This window comes from Grampus griseus, assembly GCF_964374135.1.
Source record: "Grampus griseus genome assembly, chromosome: 9".
Classification (NCBI taxonomy): domain Eukaryota; kingdom Metazoa; phylum Chordata; class Mammalia; order Artiodactyla; family Delphinidae; genus Grampus; species Grampus griseus.
Window position 1 is genome coordinate 41,219,862 of NC_139003.1, and position 18,238 is coordinate 41,238,099.

General features: G+C 47.8%; 1 protein-coding gene across 2 annotated transcripts in view; it reads right to left on the reverse strand.

The window, feature by feature from the left end:
* EEPD1 (endonuclease/exonuclease/phosphatase family domain containing 1) overlaps positions 1–17,950 on the reverse strand; it is a 117,113-nt gene extending 99,163 nt beyond the window's left edge. The window contains exons 1-2 of one of the 2 annotated variants that reach the window (XM_082662406.1): positions 17,541–17,950; positions 16,048–17,112 (exon numbers count right to left, since the gene is read on the reverse strand). In XM_082662406.1, coding sequence (XP_082518532.1) covers positions 16,048–16,925 — 878 coding nt within the window. In that variant the 5' untranslated portion in view covers positions 16,926–17,112; positions 17,541–17,950. Of the gene's footprint in view, positions 1–16,047 lie in introns of both variants that reach the window. The other variant, XM_082662407.1, reaches the window with a different exon arrangement.
* Positions 17,951–18,238: the final 288 nt, after the last annotated feature.

Sequence of the window (18,238 nt, forward strand, 5' to 3'; positions counted from 1 at the left end):
AAGCCCCACACCGGCCCGGCCTGTGCAGCGGTGGAAGAGGGCTGAAGCCCCAACCGGCGGAGAAACCAACTGGGGCCGGCACAAAAAGTGAGCGCTCTTCACCGCCCCTCAAATCAGAGCCTGACCCGGGGGGTCAGCCGGCAGAGGCTCCCACCCTTACCAGGGCACCCATCCGCACACCACATCCACCCGTCCATTCCAGATGGGGCTCAGGCACCGGGGCACTGTCTCCTCCCACGAAGGCCCCGGCCGCACCTAAGGCCTCGGCCCGACCCAGGGAAGGCGGTCTCCACGGCGTCACCCACCCGCCCTATGGCAGCCTCACCCTTGGGGCCCGCTTTCCCCACCAGGCCCAGTGGCCGGGCGCTCACCTCACAGCCACCTGCAGTCAAGGGCAGGCACCCACCGCCCCGGGGAAGCCAGAGTCGAGGCAGCCACTCCCCTTCTCTCAGGTTAGGGAATTTTTTAAGCAGAAAAACAAGGAAGGAGAGTTACCTGACCAGATGCCACAGTATTAACAACAGTGTGGTTACAGCACCGGAACGCATGAGTTGACACACGATAAATTTGCCATGCACATATGATAAAGGAGGATAAAGTGCACATACAAATCAGTGGGGAAGAAGCAAGTTGTTTGCGGACGGGACAAAAAAATTGAAAAAAAGAAAACTGGATCCCGACCTCATACCTACTCAACGGTAGACTCCAGATAGAGTGAAAACTTAAATGCAAAAGATAAAAAAACCACACAACTAAGAAGCTAAGAGGAAAATGTAAGAATGAACTTGGGGTGAGATGGATCCGTTCAACAGCATCCAAAAGGGAATTGATAGATTTAACCACAGCAAAATTAAGAATTTCTGTTGTGTGCAGGGCATCACAGACAAAGTTAACAGAGGGTGATAAAGTGGGAGAAGAGCTCTGCAATCTCTGAGACTAAAAAGGGGATTGGCATCTAGAATGTAAATGAACATTTCAAAAACAACTGAAAAATACAAAATAAAAAGCAACTTTACATTTTACAAAATGGGCAAAGGCTGAGAAAAGGTGTCCCCCAGAGGGGAAATCCAAATGGCTGGAAAAGTATGTGAAGGACATGGTAGCAGGGGGCCTGAGGCAGCCTGGTTCACCATCACCTGGGGATGGACACTGGCCCACCCTTGCACGTGGCCAATGACTAAGCAGCAGTCAGGAGCAAAGAACTAGCTGGAAACCATAAAAACACAAGGTTTTTTGTTGATGAAACCATTACATTTTTCAAAGATATGTCTAAGGACATACATTTAACACTGTGCACTGGGAATCTATGGGAGGGGGATGAATGGGGAGGGGGATGAAGAAGACAATTTTTAAATAAAACCAAACAGAAGTGGAGCCTAGCACTGATGGATGAGAGAGTGCCATAAACTTAAGAGTCTAACGATTCAACGCTCTACAGCTGGGCTCAAAAGAATAAGGAAATTAACATTATGCATATTTCATCTGTCTGGGGTGACTTAGGCAGAGTCCTGTGGGAGGTTCTTTCCTGGCCCAGGGTTCTGGAATTTGCAGATATTGTCATGAACTAGCTCCAAATTACCTCTCATTGCAAATCCTGGCATAGGATGTTACATTTTGACTTTGGAAAAAAGTAAAAACGTGCTGAAGTTCCATCCAAAACACATAATTTAAATGTGAAAATCAAAGGACCCCAAGTGCTTCTCAAGGACAGTGTTACAAGTCCAGTGCAGCCAGACTGCTCCAGCCAGAATATGTAATGAAGCACACCAAATGGAATTCTCCAGGTTCCTTTCCAGATGGGGGGTTTGTTTCTGTAGGATGGCAGGCATTTTTTCCTATTACAAAACAATTATTCTAGGTTAGGCTCTGGTATAATGATCCTAAGACTAAGGGGCAAGGAAAAGGGGAATATGGAGTGAAAAGGGAGTCAGGACAAAGATATACTTTATCAGCTTAGAAACAGGTGTGACAACAGGCCACCCAGCGCTATGCAGACAGTTCTCCAAAGAAAACATACAAATGGCCAGTAAACACCTGAGAAGACGCCCAGTATCACTAATAGTCATTAGGGAAATGCAACTAAAATCCCTAATGAGATACCACTTCATGCCCATTAGTATGGCTATAATAAAAAAGAAACAACAACAAGCGTTGGGGAGGATGTGCAGAAAACAGAAGCCCTCGTATATCACTGGTGGGAACGTAAAACAGTGCAGCCATTCTGGAAAACAGTCTGGCAGTTCCTCAACGTGTTAAACATAGAATTACCATATGACTCAGCATCTCTACTCTTAGGTATACACCCAAGCGATATGAAAACGTATGTCATACAAAAACGTGTACGTGAAAGTTCATAGAAGCATTATTCACGATAGCCAAAAAGTAAAAATAACCCAAACGTCCATCAGCTGATGACTGGATAAAGAAAATGAGGTATATCCATATAATGGAATATTATTCAGCCATAAAAAAAGAAATATACGTGCTACAACATGGATGAACCTAAGTAAAAAAAAAGCCAGACACAAAATGCCATATATTACATAATTTCATTTATAGGAAATGTCCAGGACAGGCAAATCCACAAGGGACAGAAAATAGATCAGTGGTTGCCTGGGGCTGGGAGGAGGGGAGTGACTACCAATGGGTATGGAGTATCCTTGTGGGTGATGAAAATGTTCTGGAAGAGTGGTGAGGGTTGTGCAACTTTGTGAATATACTAAAAACCACTGAATTGTACACTTTAAAGGGGTGAACTATGTGGTATAGAAATTATCTCTCAATTTTTAAAAAATCCTGTGTCCCCAAAGCCCTGCATTCCTGACCTCACTGGATGATAGAATTGGATGACTTCCTCAAGCGCCGGCTGGGCCCTGTTCCAGGGAGCACCTCCCTTTTAAACTTGTCTCTCACACTTTCTAGATATAAAAGACTAGGAAAGAACTGTCCCCTTCCTTAACCTCCTGGTTCCATCTCCAGGTTTACGGATTCTCTGCCTCTGAATATAAAAGTGTTTGGGCTCTGAGTAATTCTGCCCAGCTTTGAACTTCTGCTCTACACTCACCAACCATGTGACTTGGGCAAGTTTACTTAAATTATTTAAGTTTCCTTATGCGTAAGGTGGGAATACTTTGCCAACCTCACTGGGATGGTGCAAACATTAAGTTAGTTAATGAATATAAAAGGCTGAGCAACAGCACATGGGGCAAAGTAAATAGTCAATAGATGTCAGGGGTCGTTTCTCCTTTCCACAAATTCCTGAGTGTTAGGGTGCCAAAACTAGGCTGTATGTACAGTCTGGGAGTACAGAGGGCATCACACAGGCAATGACAACAGAATGCCTGTTATGGGAGGGGAAACGCAGGCCAATAGGGGAGCCCATAGCTGTGGTGCTTAACAATAGGTCAGGGACAGTCGAAGTTGAGTAGGTTTCACAGTGGTCCCTCTGAATCACACCTTTCCACGGCAATGCTGAAGGGCACTACAGTTCTAAAGGGCAGACAAACTCATGTGTCACCATTACTTGTAGCCAAGGGCAAGCAGAGAACTTGGCAAAGTGGAGCTGCTGCCTTGGCGGGGGTGGGTAGAAGGTTTCAGGTCACTGCTGGCATTTCAGGAGAAAACCAAGGACTGGCAAGTTGGAAGGAGAGAAGTTCAAGGGAAACAAATCCCAGTCCCTAACTGCTGGTGTATGCTTGCCGTGGCCCGGCCAGAAAGCCGTTCCTCTTGTCCAGCAGACTGTCCCTCCAGGAACTCTAACGCAGCTTTCTCTAGCATTTAAACTGTTAAACAAGTACTTGAAATCATCACTGCCCCAGGAAAAAACCGAGAGGAACAGGCCCCTCACAAAAAGCCGAAAAGGAAGTCCCCGGGCGATTTTTCTTACACCGTCTTGTTATGGGCTGAACCGTGTCCCCCAAAACCAATATGTTGAAGTCCTAACCCCCAGTACTCTAGCATGTGACTATATTTGGATGCCATTAGAGTAGCCCCAATCCAATAAGACGATGTCCTTATGAGAAGAGGAACTTTGGACACAGACAGGTACCGAGGGAAGACCATGTGAAGACACAGGGAGAGGACGGCTATCTACAAGGCAAGGAGAGAGGCCTCAGAAGAAACCAACCCTGTCGACACCTTGATCTTAGACTTCCAGGCTCCAGAACTGTGAGAAAATAAATATCTTCTGTTTAAGCCACCCAGTCTATGCTCCTTTGCTATGACAGCCCTAGCAAACTAATACAATCTTAACTGTAAAAACAAATACTTTTCCTTCTCTGAATTGAAGGGCATTTGGTAGAAATAGTGACGATTTTCCCTCTCTGTAGAAAAAGCCTAAGGGTTGGAAGGGATTTTGTGATTCAGAAGAACTGCATACATTTAAACATACAGCCTTTATCAATATAATCCATCAATAAAATACCACAGTTATTTTGATGAACACAGATATGTATCTGGAATCAGGGGTTATGGGTAATCCTGCAGTCTTATCTCTCACTCATCACCCAGTTTATTTCTATATCTTGCTTTGGTAGGTCAATGACAAGAAATTCCTGATTTTCATAGATTAGATAAATAGTTGCAAATAGTAACATTCTGAACAATCATCTAGAGTCTCAGATGTTCTTCAATTTACCCAAAAGTCTAAAGGACAGAAGCAACTTTTATTTCCAAGCTGAAACTCTCACAATATCTAACAACTATCTGCACTTTTACTGTAAATGTTGGAAGCATCAAAACTAATACAATTCAAGATTACAAATCTACTCTAAACAGTCCTGCCTGGCATTTAACAGAGCCCAGTGTGTGAGTACTGAGACACAAGTCTCTTACACAGTTTCACATGTATGAACATGAATTTAACATGAACAAAAATTGAACTCGAACGTTAAACTCAGAACGGCTAAAAAAGACAGTACAGAGTTACAAACTTGGAAAGGTGTTTTATACACCATCGACTCCAGTCCACCTGCTTATTAAATCCCTCCCAGCTCACAGTTACTCATGAGTTTCATAAGCGGGCCATCTAAGGCACTGAAGAAAATGCTGACTAGTACAGGTATTAGGTCAAAATTTTTTTTAAGAGCTCATTATTCCTTCACCTCTTTTATTTCTAAAAGTTGCACGAGATTTGGGGGAAGAAACTGGGTCAATGAACTCCTGACCTTATAACTAGTTATATTTTTGAGTCAATCTTCTAGAAAAAATAACAGTGCATCAGTAACAACCCACAGTTACTGCCAGGGGTCTGCAATATACATCCACAGCAAATGCTGTCTCTAGACTACAGAAACAATATAACTTGAGCCCAGGTAGTAGTGTTCTTAAAAACACAACAGAGGTTCTCCTAACCAGCCTCTGCTCAAGGGATCCACCAGACTGTCCCCACTCCCTTCCTAAAACATGTTGAGAGCTGGGCACCCGTGGCACGCTGAGTTCTCCTGGCAGATGAGCTGTGCACTTCCCCTCTTGAGTGGGGCATCACGTGCTCATGCAGGGTCAGCTGTGTCTGTCCCCAGACTTGTTTTTGTCAGTTGTATATATTACTATGGTCTCCTAAATGTGACACAGACTGTCGAAACAGGAATGTGAGCAGAAAAAGTTGTTTCTAAGAAAAGGAAGATGAATGTTAGCCAAGCTTCTGTGAAAGCAAATTGTTTAAAGAGACTGCTGTCAAAATAGGTGTGGGCAAAATGACTGTAAAAAGACTGGAAAGTCATAAAAATATAGTATCCCGGGCTTCCCTGGTGGCGCAGTGGTTGACAGTCCGCCTGCCGATGCAGGGGACACGGGTTCATGCCCCGATCTGGGAAGATCCCACATGCCGCAGAGCGGCTGGGCCTGTGAGCCATGGCCGCTGAGCCTGCGCGTCCGGAGCCTGTGCTCTGCAACAGGAGAGGCCACAGCAGTGAGAGGCCCACGTCCCGCAGGAAAAAAAAAAATTTTTTCCCACACTCAGATTGCTTTGCAAATACCCTTGCTCCACTTTGAATAAAGAAATACCGGATACACACACACACACACAAAATGATATTGTTATCAGCATACTTATGAAAGATCATGACTAGGGAACTCAAACCAAGGTCTTGGTTAAGGGAGCACCTAGTCCAGTAAAAAGGCTGGGGTGATGAATAAAATACAAATTTGTGGAAAAGCATTAGTGAACTAACAGTAGCTTTTTATCATCAAGCCTTGGAATCCAATTGCTTGGATTATAATCCAAGCTCCATCACCTAAAAGCTGTGTGACCCTGGGGAAAATTACTCAGCTTCCCTGAGCCATCTCTCCTCTATCTGTAAGAGGACTGATGATGGTATCCAGTGTATAAGCCATCAGCCACAGTAATTATCAGTGTCAACTATCATTGTTTTTGTTCTTGGTACAACTACTACTACCACCACGGTCATGGACACTGAAAATATAAGCACCATATGTGGAGGGGGAGGGACACGCAGTATTTCACTGTTTAAAATGAGTCCTCAAATTAAAAACAACTGGGAACCGCTTTGCAAAGCGCTAACCAGTAAAATGACACAATGACCTGCAGTTGCAGAGGCTGCTCACCAAACAAGGAAGGACAAAGCCCCAAATCTACCGGCAGGTGAGTCCCAAGCCTAATCACTGGTACTTAGAGGCCACTAAAATTTTTACTTTTTTCCCATTTAAGAAAACAGAGACTGCAAAAATATTTAAGTCAGACTGAATTTGCTTAATGAAAATACATTCTGGGGAATTTTTTTTTCATAGAGAATTGGATAAGTATTTTTAAAAACAACAATCCACCTGAGACCTCCCACTTTAAAAGACACCATGCTTTTAGCATAAGCTGAGAAACACGAAGCAGTGACTTCACCCTCCAGCTTTTGGGTGAGCAAACCAGGTTCAGATCCCTAGAACACAATAAAACCACACCCAAAATGCACACAACCTTCCATGTGGCCACGTGAACAACATTCTCTTGGCATCACATTTCAGGAGTTTACAGCAGCTTCTAGATAAAACAATTGAAGGCCCAGCTTAACAGCTTAATCAGGTAATGGCTGAATCAAAATAGAATTCGCAGGAAACAAGGGCTTGTTGGAAACAAACAACTGAGCAACAGAGGTAGGCAGCTGTACTCAGTAAAGAAAACTCAGGGTTTCTTTACCCAGTAGTTTAGTACAAGGATTCAAGACTTCTCTAGGGGTTTCCCCGGTGGCACAGTGGTTAAGAATCTGCCTGCCAATGCAGGGGACACGGGTTTGAGCCCTGACCCGGGAAGATCCCACATGCTGCAGAGCAACTAAGCCTGTGCACCACAACTAATGAGCCTGAGCGGTAGAGCCCGTGAGCCACAACTAGCAGCAACGAAGACCCAATGCAGCCAAAAATAAATAAATAAAAAATAAATTTAAAATAAAAAAAAATTTATTTATAATGAACCGCTTAACTCTGAGCACATCTCCCCAGGGTTTCTACCCACTGGAGTCCAGCTGGTTGGCAGCTGTCAATCAAAACATTACAATAAGAATTGCTGTCCAGATCTGGCCTGTGTACAGTCATCAGGAATAGAATCAGGAAGTTTCTGAGGTTCCTAAATATTTGTTGAGGACTAAAAGCAGAGCAGCACATTTCTGTGGCCTATCCTGGATGTTCAGATAAGACTCACTGGTGTGGAATTTCCACTAAGCTGCACATGACTACACGCAAACCAGGGTGTCCATGCATGATGAACACATCACATTTCAGTGAAATGCGTGATTTTATTTGTTACTGGCAGAGACTGTTATTAAGGAACTCCAGGATAAAATCTTTTGTAAGGTAGGGTAATTTTGAAATAAAAATAACACCTACCTCAACGCTCTTCTCTCCTGTGAGGCACCGTGTTGGGGAGCCTTCCAAAGCCGAGCCCGGGCGGTGGGCCAGCCTGGACCCTCACCAGGCGGCTGCAGTGGGAGCGGCCGACTTGCCCGCCGACAAGACCCTAGCCGCTCAGACCCCAGCCCCCACTCCGGACTAAGTCCTCTCCAACCACCTGACTTGGTCCTGTCCCCCAATCCTTCCTCTGTGCTGAGGTCTCCACCCACCTGCAAGAGCCAAGCAAACAGGTACCAGACCCCTGTGCTTCTTAAGCTTGACCTCCTCGTTCAAAACACACATCACCCCGGTAAGTACCTGTGAGCGTGTCTCCTTGTAAGACTGTGACCTCCCTGATGCCAGGACAGGGTCTCCCTGTGCCTCTGACCTCAGCAGGTAAGTGCTCGATCAGTGTTGAATTTAACTTATGGAAATGTCTTCTGATAGAAACAGTTACCTAAAACTCCCCATATATGTCCTCGTTCTACATGTACTTGATACTAAACAGCAGAAGTGGCCTTGTCAGATGCCCGGTGTGTGGTTAGGCCATTTAAGATGGCTGTTCTCTTGTTCTCTGTACATCCCCTGCTCGACCAGTCCCTGATTCACTCACATGACTACGCAATCCTCTTAATTATAGGGCTTAATTAGTCCCTGGTAACTGATGAGCACACCGGATGTCAATTCCCCGCTACAAACAATAGCCTCCTCCTCCAGCAAGTACCACAGACTGCTGCCACGTCCTGCCCACCGTCTGCCGAACAAGGTGGGGTGTCGATCCAGGACCCTTTGTGTAAGATTCCCCAGTCCAATAAACCACTGCCGTCTCTGTCACTGTCTCTGGGCTCTTTCTTCGTCTCGAGGCTGGACAACTATAAGGCTTGGAGGACTGCGGGGTACAGCCCGACACCCGGGCTGCACAGAGGACCACAAGGCCTCTTCCTCCATCCACGATGGACCAAGATCCCACACCTGTCCACAGCAGATGGAGGGGCGAGGCCAGTAAGCTGCTTCATGCTGACACAATGCAGAGGCTTGTGAGTCAGCCCCGGGATTTCTTAAATGCCTCTGAGCCTGTCTTCTAGGAATCTACCCAGTTAATCCCCACAATAACCAAAACACAGGCAAGTCTTTCCAGTTTCTGCCTCTAAAGATCCTCTTATCCCCACCCGCTTCTCCTGGTCACCATCCTTTTCAGCCTTTATTCTGTATCAGCCTCTCTACTCAACTCCCAGGACCCACTCCAAGCGGCTTCCCCCGCGGCCAGAACAACCTGGTAACAGCTAATTTATCGCCTCTGCGGCCTCCTCCCGCTGTTAAAGTAAAAGCCTTGCAGGGCCCACCCACCTGGCCCTGCCTCCCCCTGCAGCCCTAGCCACCCGCCACTCCCGGGACCCCACTCTCTCCAGAACAAACACTCTCAGGGCCTTTGCACTTGCTGGCTCCTCGGGTGAAGCACTCTTTCCCCCAAGTTTTTCCATGCCTGGCTCCTCAGCGGACTCTCTAGCTTTCAGCTGAGGCTTCCTTGACCCCCATCTACTCAGCAAGCCTCCATCACCCTCAGCCTTCGCCACTACCCATAATTATTTATCTGTGAACCGACTTGTCCACCTTCTTACCTAAAATGGAAGCTCCATAAGAGCACCAGCTTTGTCTTGTCCTACACTTTATTACCAGAGCCTGACACAGAGCTTGGCACTTAGTGAGAGCTCAAAAGATTTCTGTCGAATGAATAAATAATAAAGGAACGAATATCTCCTGGAAGAATCAATACTTTCCACATCCCCGCCCCACCCTCACCAAATCAGATCCCAAATGGGCTCAGCTTTCTGGAAAGTCAAAAGTAACAGCTTTCCCTTTGGTGAAATGAACCCTGCATCCGCCCACCCCAGGCCTTCCCTTCATTCACACTCTCTTCCCTTATTAATCCTCAGCAGTCCTATTTCTGACCACCTTTCTCTCTGGAAACCACCCAGATCTCCTTGGCTCAGAAAACCGGAACTCCGCCTTGGAGCGGAGCCAAGGTCGCAGACTCACATTTGAGGGTCCGCGTGGAGGGGCCCTGGCGCCCTCTGGAGTGCTCTACCTCTGGCCAAGAGCCCTGTCCTTCCGAGGAACAAAAACAGGAAGGGAGCAGAGGCCTCCAGCGGCTTGACACAGTCCCGAGAGTCTAGACAAAGCCCTGATGCCCGGCCAGCCTCAGACCCAAGACAGGGAGGAAAGAGCAGGTGGGCCGGGGGTCAGTCAAGGGACGTGGAATTTGGGAAGAGACACCTCCACTCCCTGCTCTGAAATCAAACAAAGGTCTGGCTTCAAAACCTGATTCCAACTTCTCCATTTCTGAAGGCCACATGGCTGCCATTTAATCTCTCTGAGCCTCCGTTTCCACAGCTGTCAAAATAGATTTCACAATTTCTACTTTAAGGGGATTGCTGGGCACTTTGCCCCCAGATGTTATGTCTGGCTGCATCCATCTACCTTTCAGTCCCTCAGGATGAGCCCATTATTCTTTTTTTTTAAATAAATTTATTTATTTTATTTATTGTTTTGGCTGTGTTGGGTCTTTGTTGCTGCACGGTCTTTTCTCTAGTTGAGGCAGGCGGGGTCTACTCTTCGTTGCGGTGCGCGGGCTTCTCACTGCAGTGGCTTCTCTTGTTGCGGAGCATGGGTTCTAGGTGCACGGGCTTCAGTAGTTGCAGCACGTGGGCTCAGTAGTTGTGGCTCACGGGCTCTAGAGCGCAGGCTCAGTAGTTGTGGTGCGCGGGCTTAGTTGTTCCGCGGCATGTGGGATCTTCCCGGACCAGGACTCGAATCCATGTCCCCCGAATTGGCAGGCGGACTCTTAACCACTGTGCCACCAAGGAAGCCCCGAGCCCATTATTCTTAAAGGAAAAATTTAACCAGGTATCAGTCCTACTCAGTGACTTTTGATAAAATGTATGGATTTTTCAGACTGTTTTGAGGCTGAGCCATAAAAGCTGATTAACATTGCTTAACTTGGTTTAAAAACAGGGCCAGTCTAACTCTGGAATTCAGCATATGCACGTACACAGCAGCCATTCAACAGGTGTTTTTCATTGAATGAATCAAACGACAAGATGGGTTGTGCCTATATTGAGCCACTAATCAAGTCTGATAAACTAAAATCTCTTTTCTCACAATGAGTGCGTGCCGCCAGGCACTAATTCACCTTGTGCTTTGATATCGCAAACAAACATGAGGCAAGAAAACAGATTCAGACCGTAAAAAGGCTCAAGACTTTGAGACTCACGTTCCCTTCTGACGGAGGCCATGGGGAAAATGTACAAGTGGGACGCTAAACCTCCTTATTTCTTTTGGAGATTATGTCAGCTCTCACAGGACTTATGCTTTCAGAAACCAAAGGGACTTTCCAAAATAGAACAACTCCTCAGCAAAAAACAAAAAATAAAAATTAAGCAACCTTCTCAACATCACTAATCATTAGGGAGATGCAAATCAAAACCACAATGAGATACTACCTCACACCTGTCAGAATGGCTATCATCAAAAAGACCACAAATAACAAACGCTGGAGAGGATGTGGAGAAAAAGGAACCCTCGTGCACTGTTGGTGCATGTAAATTGGTGCAGCCACTATGGAAAACAGTATGGACGTTCCTCAAAAAAATGAAAAATAGAACTACCATATCATCCAGGAATTCCACTCCTGGGTATAGATCTGAAGAAAACAAAAACACTAATTTGGAAAGATATATGCACCCCTATGTTCACTGCAGCATTATGTACAATAACCATGATGTGGAAGCAACCTAAGTTCCCATTAATAGATGAATAAAGATATTGTTTATACACACACACAGACACACACACAGACACACACACAGACACACACACACACACACACACACAGAATGGAATATTACTCAGCCATAAAAAAGAATGAAATTTTGCCATCTGCAACAACATGGATGGAATTGGACGATATTGTGCTAAGTGAAATAAGTCAGAGAAAGACAAATACTGTATGATATCACTTATATGTGGAATCTAGAAAACAAATTAACAAACATAACAGAAATAGAGTCATAGATACAGAAAACAAATAGATGCTTGCCAGAAGGGGCCGGGGGGGGGAGAGAAAATAAGTGAGGGAGATTAACATGTACAAACTGCAAATTACAAAATAAATGAGCCACGGGTATGAAATGTACAGTGTGGGGAATACAGTCAACAATTATGTCGCATCTTTGAATAGTGACAGATCATAACTAGACTTATCATGGTAATCATTTTGAAATACATAGAAATATCGAATAGCTATGTTGTATATCAGGAACCAACCTAGTGTTGTAGGTCAATTATACCTCACAAACAAACAAACTCTTAGAAAAAGAGATCAGATTTGTGGTTACCAGAGGTGGGGTGTAGAGGGAGGAGAAATTGGAGGAAGGTGGTCAAGAAGTACAAACTTCCAGTTAAAAGATGAGGAAGTACTACGGACCTAACGTATAAAATGATTAATATCATGAACACTGCTGTGTGTCACACATGAAAGTTGTTAGGAGAGTAAAGTCTAAGAGTTCTCACATGTTTTTTTAGGAAAAAACACATGTTTTTTTCTATTTCTTTGAGTTTGTATCTATATGAGATGATGGATGTTCACTACATTTATTGTGGTCATCACCGCATGACGTCTGTAAGTCAAATCGTTATGCTGTACACGTTATACAGTCCTGTGTATCAATTATATCTCAGTAAAACTGGAAGAGAAAAAAAAGAAACAATCTTCATGCCATAGGCGGGCTGCCACCAAATTTTGCAAGAGTATTTAGCAGAAGCATTCCTCTTTTAGTCTTGCTCCATAAATACTGAAAACAAGGAAAAACACTGCCTAAGACTGAGATTTGGCAAAGGAATCTGATGAAACCCATCGGTTCTGTGCCATAGCGTGACGTCCCTGAAGGCTCCTGGTGATCGTGTGATTATCGAGCTTTCTGCTGTCCTGCAAAACATGATTTCTTGTAACTCATACACACTTGTCCACCAATGCAGCAGCATCTCAGGGCCAGAACAGACTATCCCGTTAGAGCCCCACCCAGGCATGCTTTAGTCCCCCACCTACTAAAGCAAACCCACAGAAAGGAAAACAAGAGCCAGCTATTCTCTTTGCAAAAGAAGTGCCCAAGCGTTTGTGTTTCTGTGGGCTTTTTTCCCCATTAGCTACATTTAACATATGGAAAAACTGAGACTTGGAGAGGTTAAGGAATTTCATCAGTTTAACATATTAAGAGGTGGAGCCAAGGGTTTTCGTTTTGGGTTTTTTTTTTTTTTTTTTCCTTTACAATGGATTTAATGTAAGAAAATGGGACTAGTACACAATTGGGCAAGTGCCCTTGGTTAGGCAGAGCGTGGGATGCCTGAACAAGAGGCAGGATAAAGGTGAGGTGCTTACAAAACGGCACGCCTGTGAAGAGCATGGGTCTAAAGTCAGAAGGTTCTGGGTCCTGGTCCCAGCTGAGTCACTAATGAGTTGTGGGATGGAGGTAAGTCATTTAACTTCTTTGGTTTTAGTTTCCTCACCCAGAGATGGAGACTCATTAATAAAAGCATGCATTACCTACTTCGCAGTTACTGAAGAAATCCAATGAATGTGAAAGCTGTTGGAAACTATGAAGGCACACCCAGAAGTCAGGTAACTCCTGTACTATGTATATATGTATGTATGAAAATTAACAGCCACACAACAAATTACATGCATCCATTCTTGATCCAACTAAATGTGTTTCCTCTTACTCATAAAAGGATCAACTGGAATGCGAGACATTTTTGTGAATCAGGATGAACACAGCTCTTGGAGAACGTGCACTGCTGTTCTGAGGACACGGGATCGCAGCCAGGCATCTTCTGGTGCCCTAGGAGAGCCACACAGGCAAATGGACCCACTCCAGGTCTGCAGGGGGTCAAGCCCTAAGCCAATTACTTCAGGTTTACCGGACACTAACAAGGTGCTTGGAGCACCCAGAATACTGAACACGTCGCGAACAGGCAAAAGGAACCACCAACCCACAGGACAACAGATGTGGCCAAGTGTGAGAAATGTGATGGGGACGTAAGTCACATTTAAAGTCACTCCCAGACGCTCCCTTCTACACCCTTCTGGGTTTCGGTAAGCTCTTCCTGCACTCTCACCTGAGGACAGCAGTCAAATACCTTCAACAAATCATCACCCCTCGAGGAAATCCAAACAAGAGACACCAGGACAAATCCCTCGCTGGACAAGCTAGCGCTCTTCCTCGGTGTGCCCCTGGCTGCCCCAGGTCTGCCCTGCAGATCGGAGCCCACTCTGAGGTCGGCTGTTTCTTGCTCACTCTCCCATTTTCTACCCTTTACATTCATCTGTTCTAGAATCTGAATAAATTCTTCGAACTCTGGCCAGAAAGAACATCATATGGTTGAATAACAGGATGACCAGAACAACCAAAGAAGATAGTACCTAGAAAGCTCTGCCTGGACTCACAGACCTTGTCAGAAAAGCCAGTGCAGGGGAAGGCGCTCTACAGGGCAAGCCACAGGGATAGCTGACTGCCGATACACAGCACAACGGGGCTCAAACCTTAGTGCGTATCAGAACCAGCCAGTGGGTGCGTGAACACACAGAAACCCAGAATTTCTGAGTCAGTTGCTGATGCTGGTCCAGAGACCACGCTTGAAAACTCTGTCACAGTTAGTGGGCAAGGGCTACCCAGTCTATCATTCTTACTGGGGCAACTTCAGATCCTGATTCATCCTCCTCCACCCCCCAAACTAAGCCTTAGGAAAACTCATGATAGGAATTAAACAGCTAGCCCTCCTCCTCCTCCCTTCTCCTTGCCCATACATACACCCATGCAGCCACGGATGGAGAGAACAATTGCCAAGCCATTCCCGACAAGTACGTCCTAGGCTGAGTCCCGTTCTCACCTGTGAACTAGATGATTTTGCAAAAGGAGTGAGGTATGCTGCAAAACAGAGGACATGGCGGTGCAGGAAGAGCACTCAGGGGTTCCCCAGGTCCCGTTCCCTGAGCTGGTGCAAGGTCCCTCAGTCCTCAGTGACGGAGCATGCCAGTGGGACGGTGCCAGGGAAACGTTGTGACCTGGTTTTCTCCTCACTCATTTATCCTGACGCTCTGCCACAATGCACTGTGATTTCCCGCCGAGAAGTCACTTCATGTCACTAACTGCCACCTCACCGGCCTCACCAACAGCTCAGGGCAAAAGAAAGCAGCGAGTGGCCCTAAACATACTGTGTCTCGGGGGGTGGCACGGCCAATTCCCTCCAGACCGGGATCAGAGGGTTTCTGCCCGGGAAGGGACCATTAGAAACATTTCTTTCCTTCCCCAAGTTGATTATGTTATATAATACACTATTGCACTAACAGTCGGAGTTACTGCTACAATAATATTGTTTTGTTTTAGGGAGGGTTAACGGAAGTTCCTACAGAAAGCAGTGTTGTGAATAATGTAAACACTCAATGATGAGAGCCCATCCTACAACTCTCATCTTCTACGGTTCAAATGGGAAAATCTGGCCAATATTCACCACACTCCAGCTTGGACTTTTCTGACTCTGGGACAGGAGAGGTTACATACATTTGGGGCTGCAACTGTGAGCCTAAAAACCAACTTCAGGCTAAATAAGGAAAAGAATGAAGAGTGATTCATTCGCAGCATTTTGGTAAATATACATAGCACGTGTGTTTGCAAATACCTGGCCTTGAAGATGATCTTCTGCACACAAATAGGCATATTTGGTGGAACGAATGTGACTTTGCCTCCCAAGAAAAAGAAATCCAGGTAGCTCTTTCATACATGCAAAACTGCAATAGTTCCCAGGCTCCGAGTGCCTGATCTGGTGTGAACCCCATGAAGTCTTGTAAGCCAAACTATACTCTCCAAAGCAGTAACACCAATACAATCTCCACTTACCCCGAAGTTAGGAACTGATCTCAGATATACCATGTTCAAGATACAGACCTCAAGCCCAGACAGCTGTACTCAGAAAATCCTGGAGCAGAAGAAGAGCTCAGCCACTCAGAACACTGCACGATACTAGCTGGGGCCTCAAGAACACTGATTTAAAAATCTTGCTCTCTCCCTACCCCCACAAAATCCACTCATTTGCATGCACAAATGAGGCCACGCAAGAGCTGCCTTCACACCCAACACCGCTGGTGGTTCTTGTGCTCACCTGTTTTCCAGGAGCGTCATGCACACCACCTCTCGCACCCCAGGGTTGTTGGCCTTCTCCACTGAACAGCCCTGCAAGTTCCAGGTGGCCAGCCTCAGCACGGGCCGCCCATCCCTTGTGCCTCCGAAGGCCTCCACCGAAGGCCGAGTGGAGATGATCTGTGTAGGCCCCCCTGGGGGCAGGTCCAGGTCCTCACTCTGCAAGCTCAGCGAGGTGGGGCTGGGGTGAGGCTTGGCGGTGAAGGTCAGGCCCCCGTTGGTGTGGGTGGACGGGGGCCTGGACCTCTCGGCAAACACCTGGTGCCGTATCCTGTCCAGGAAGGCGGCACTGACCCCGCCCATCCTTACCAGGTCCTCGACGCTTCGGAAGGGCCCGTGCTCGCGGCGGTAGTCCACGATGCTGACGGCCATCTTCTCCGTGAGGCCGCGCACGCTCATGAGCTGAGCCGGGGTGGCTGTGTTGATGTTGACGCGCGGGGTGAGAGGCACGGCGGTGGCCAGGTGGTGAGGCTGCTGCTCCGCCAGCAGGTCCCGCCTCAGGGAGCTGGGAGAGTGCTGCGCCGAGCTGCCCTTGCTGCTCACGCAGATCTCAAACTTGACCTGCTCCAGCTTGGTGGCACCCACGCCACTGACCAGTGCCAGGTCCTCCACCTTCTTGAAGCCACCGATGTACTCGCGGTACTCCACGATGCTGCGTGCCACCGCACGTGTCACCCCAGGCAAGGTCATCAGCTCCTCCTCCGTGGCCGTGTTGATGTTGAGCCGCTCCTGATTCACCAGGATGTTGCTGAAGTTGCAGGCCGCGCTGAACTTGCGGCTATGGGACAGGTCCGAGGGGTCCCGGGGGATGGAGCGGTGGCAGCCCAGGGTGCTCCCCATGGCCGGCCAGGATCAAGGGGCCAGGAAGGCCTCACCACCACAGAAGAACTCTCTGGCTAGGAAGGAAGCGCAGTAGAGCTCACAGGCACAGAAGGGAAGGTGCAGGATTCAGGGCATGAAATGGTTACCACAGACAAACACTAAATAGCCATGCCCAGCGTGTCCAAATCACCTTTCACTTGGCCACCTGGAAAACAAATTAATAAACATACAAATCGATTGAGTCAGTTAATCAGTTTGCATTAGCGCTCCCTACCTAGAGCTGGAGTTCTTAGCCAGGAGTCCAGGGCTGATGCCTGTCTGTGAACCTCTGAAAACACACATACAAGAGGGCTGGCCCATGAGGATTTCTGGTGAGGTCCAATTTTTATCACACTGGGGTCCAAAAACGCTATAAGCCGCTTCTCTTGGAAAGGGACCTATCCCCATCAGCCTACACCTCTCGTCCCTGCCTCTCTCAACTCTCCCAGAACTGGGGCCATCTCCCCTGCTTCGGTAGCCCCCATCTGGCACTCAGCGCCACCAGCAACTCTGGAATTCCGTCCTCAACTAGTGCGGGCACGGAGAAGGGGTTTATCGCCCCCTACCAGACCCGCCGCCGTTCCGGCGCCCCACCTCTCAGCCGCTCCTCCAGGGCTTCCTCCTTCCACCTGCGGCTCCGAGGCCTGAGGCCAGGACGGCGCTGGCCCGCCGCCTTCAGAGCCAGGGCCCACGCGGGTGCGGGTCAGGGGCGGGCCGCGGGATCCCTCCCACGCCGCCTCGGGCCGCGCGTCCCAGCTCTTTCTGCTGGAGAAACTCTCAAGAGTCTCTCTCCCAGAACCGGCAGGAGCTGCAGGGCTTTGCGGAGGCGGCAGCGGCGGTGAAATCCGGCCGCTGCAGCTGCACCAAGTCTTGCGGCTACACCAGGACTCGCTGCGTTGCCGCGGTTGCGTTGATCCAGACAAAAAGTCCTGCCCCCGACTCGAACGCGGGATCCGCAAGAACCGCGTCCACACCCCAGCACCACAGACACTGCTCCCGTTCGCCGTCCGTGTCAAAACCAAAGTCCCGGCCGCAACGCCCGCGCCTCCGCTGGCACCACGGCCACGCCTCCTCCCGAGCGCCAACTCCTCCCCCGGACTCCGGGGCACGTGGGGGCGGGGCCCGAGCGCTAGGCCCGGACCTGGGAGCTCCAAACCCGAGAGCGCGGGGGCGGGGCCAGGACGCGAGGTGGAGGAATGCCGGGCCCAGGAGTGTGAGAGGCTGGCCTGTGCTGGGAGAGGGCTGGCCGGAGCGTGTCGGGGTGGTGATGGCACGGGGAGTGCGGAGGCAGG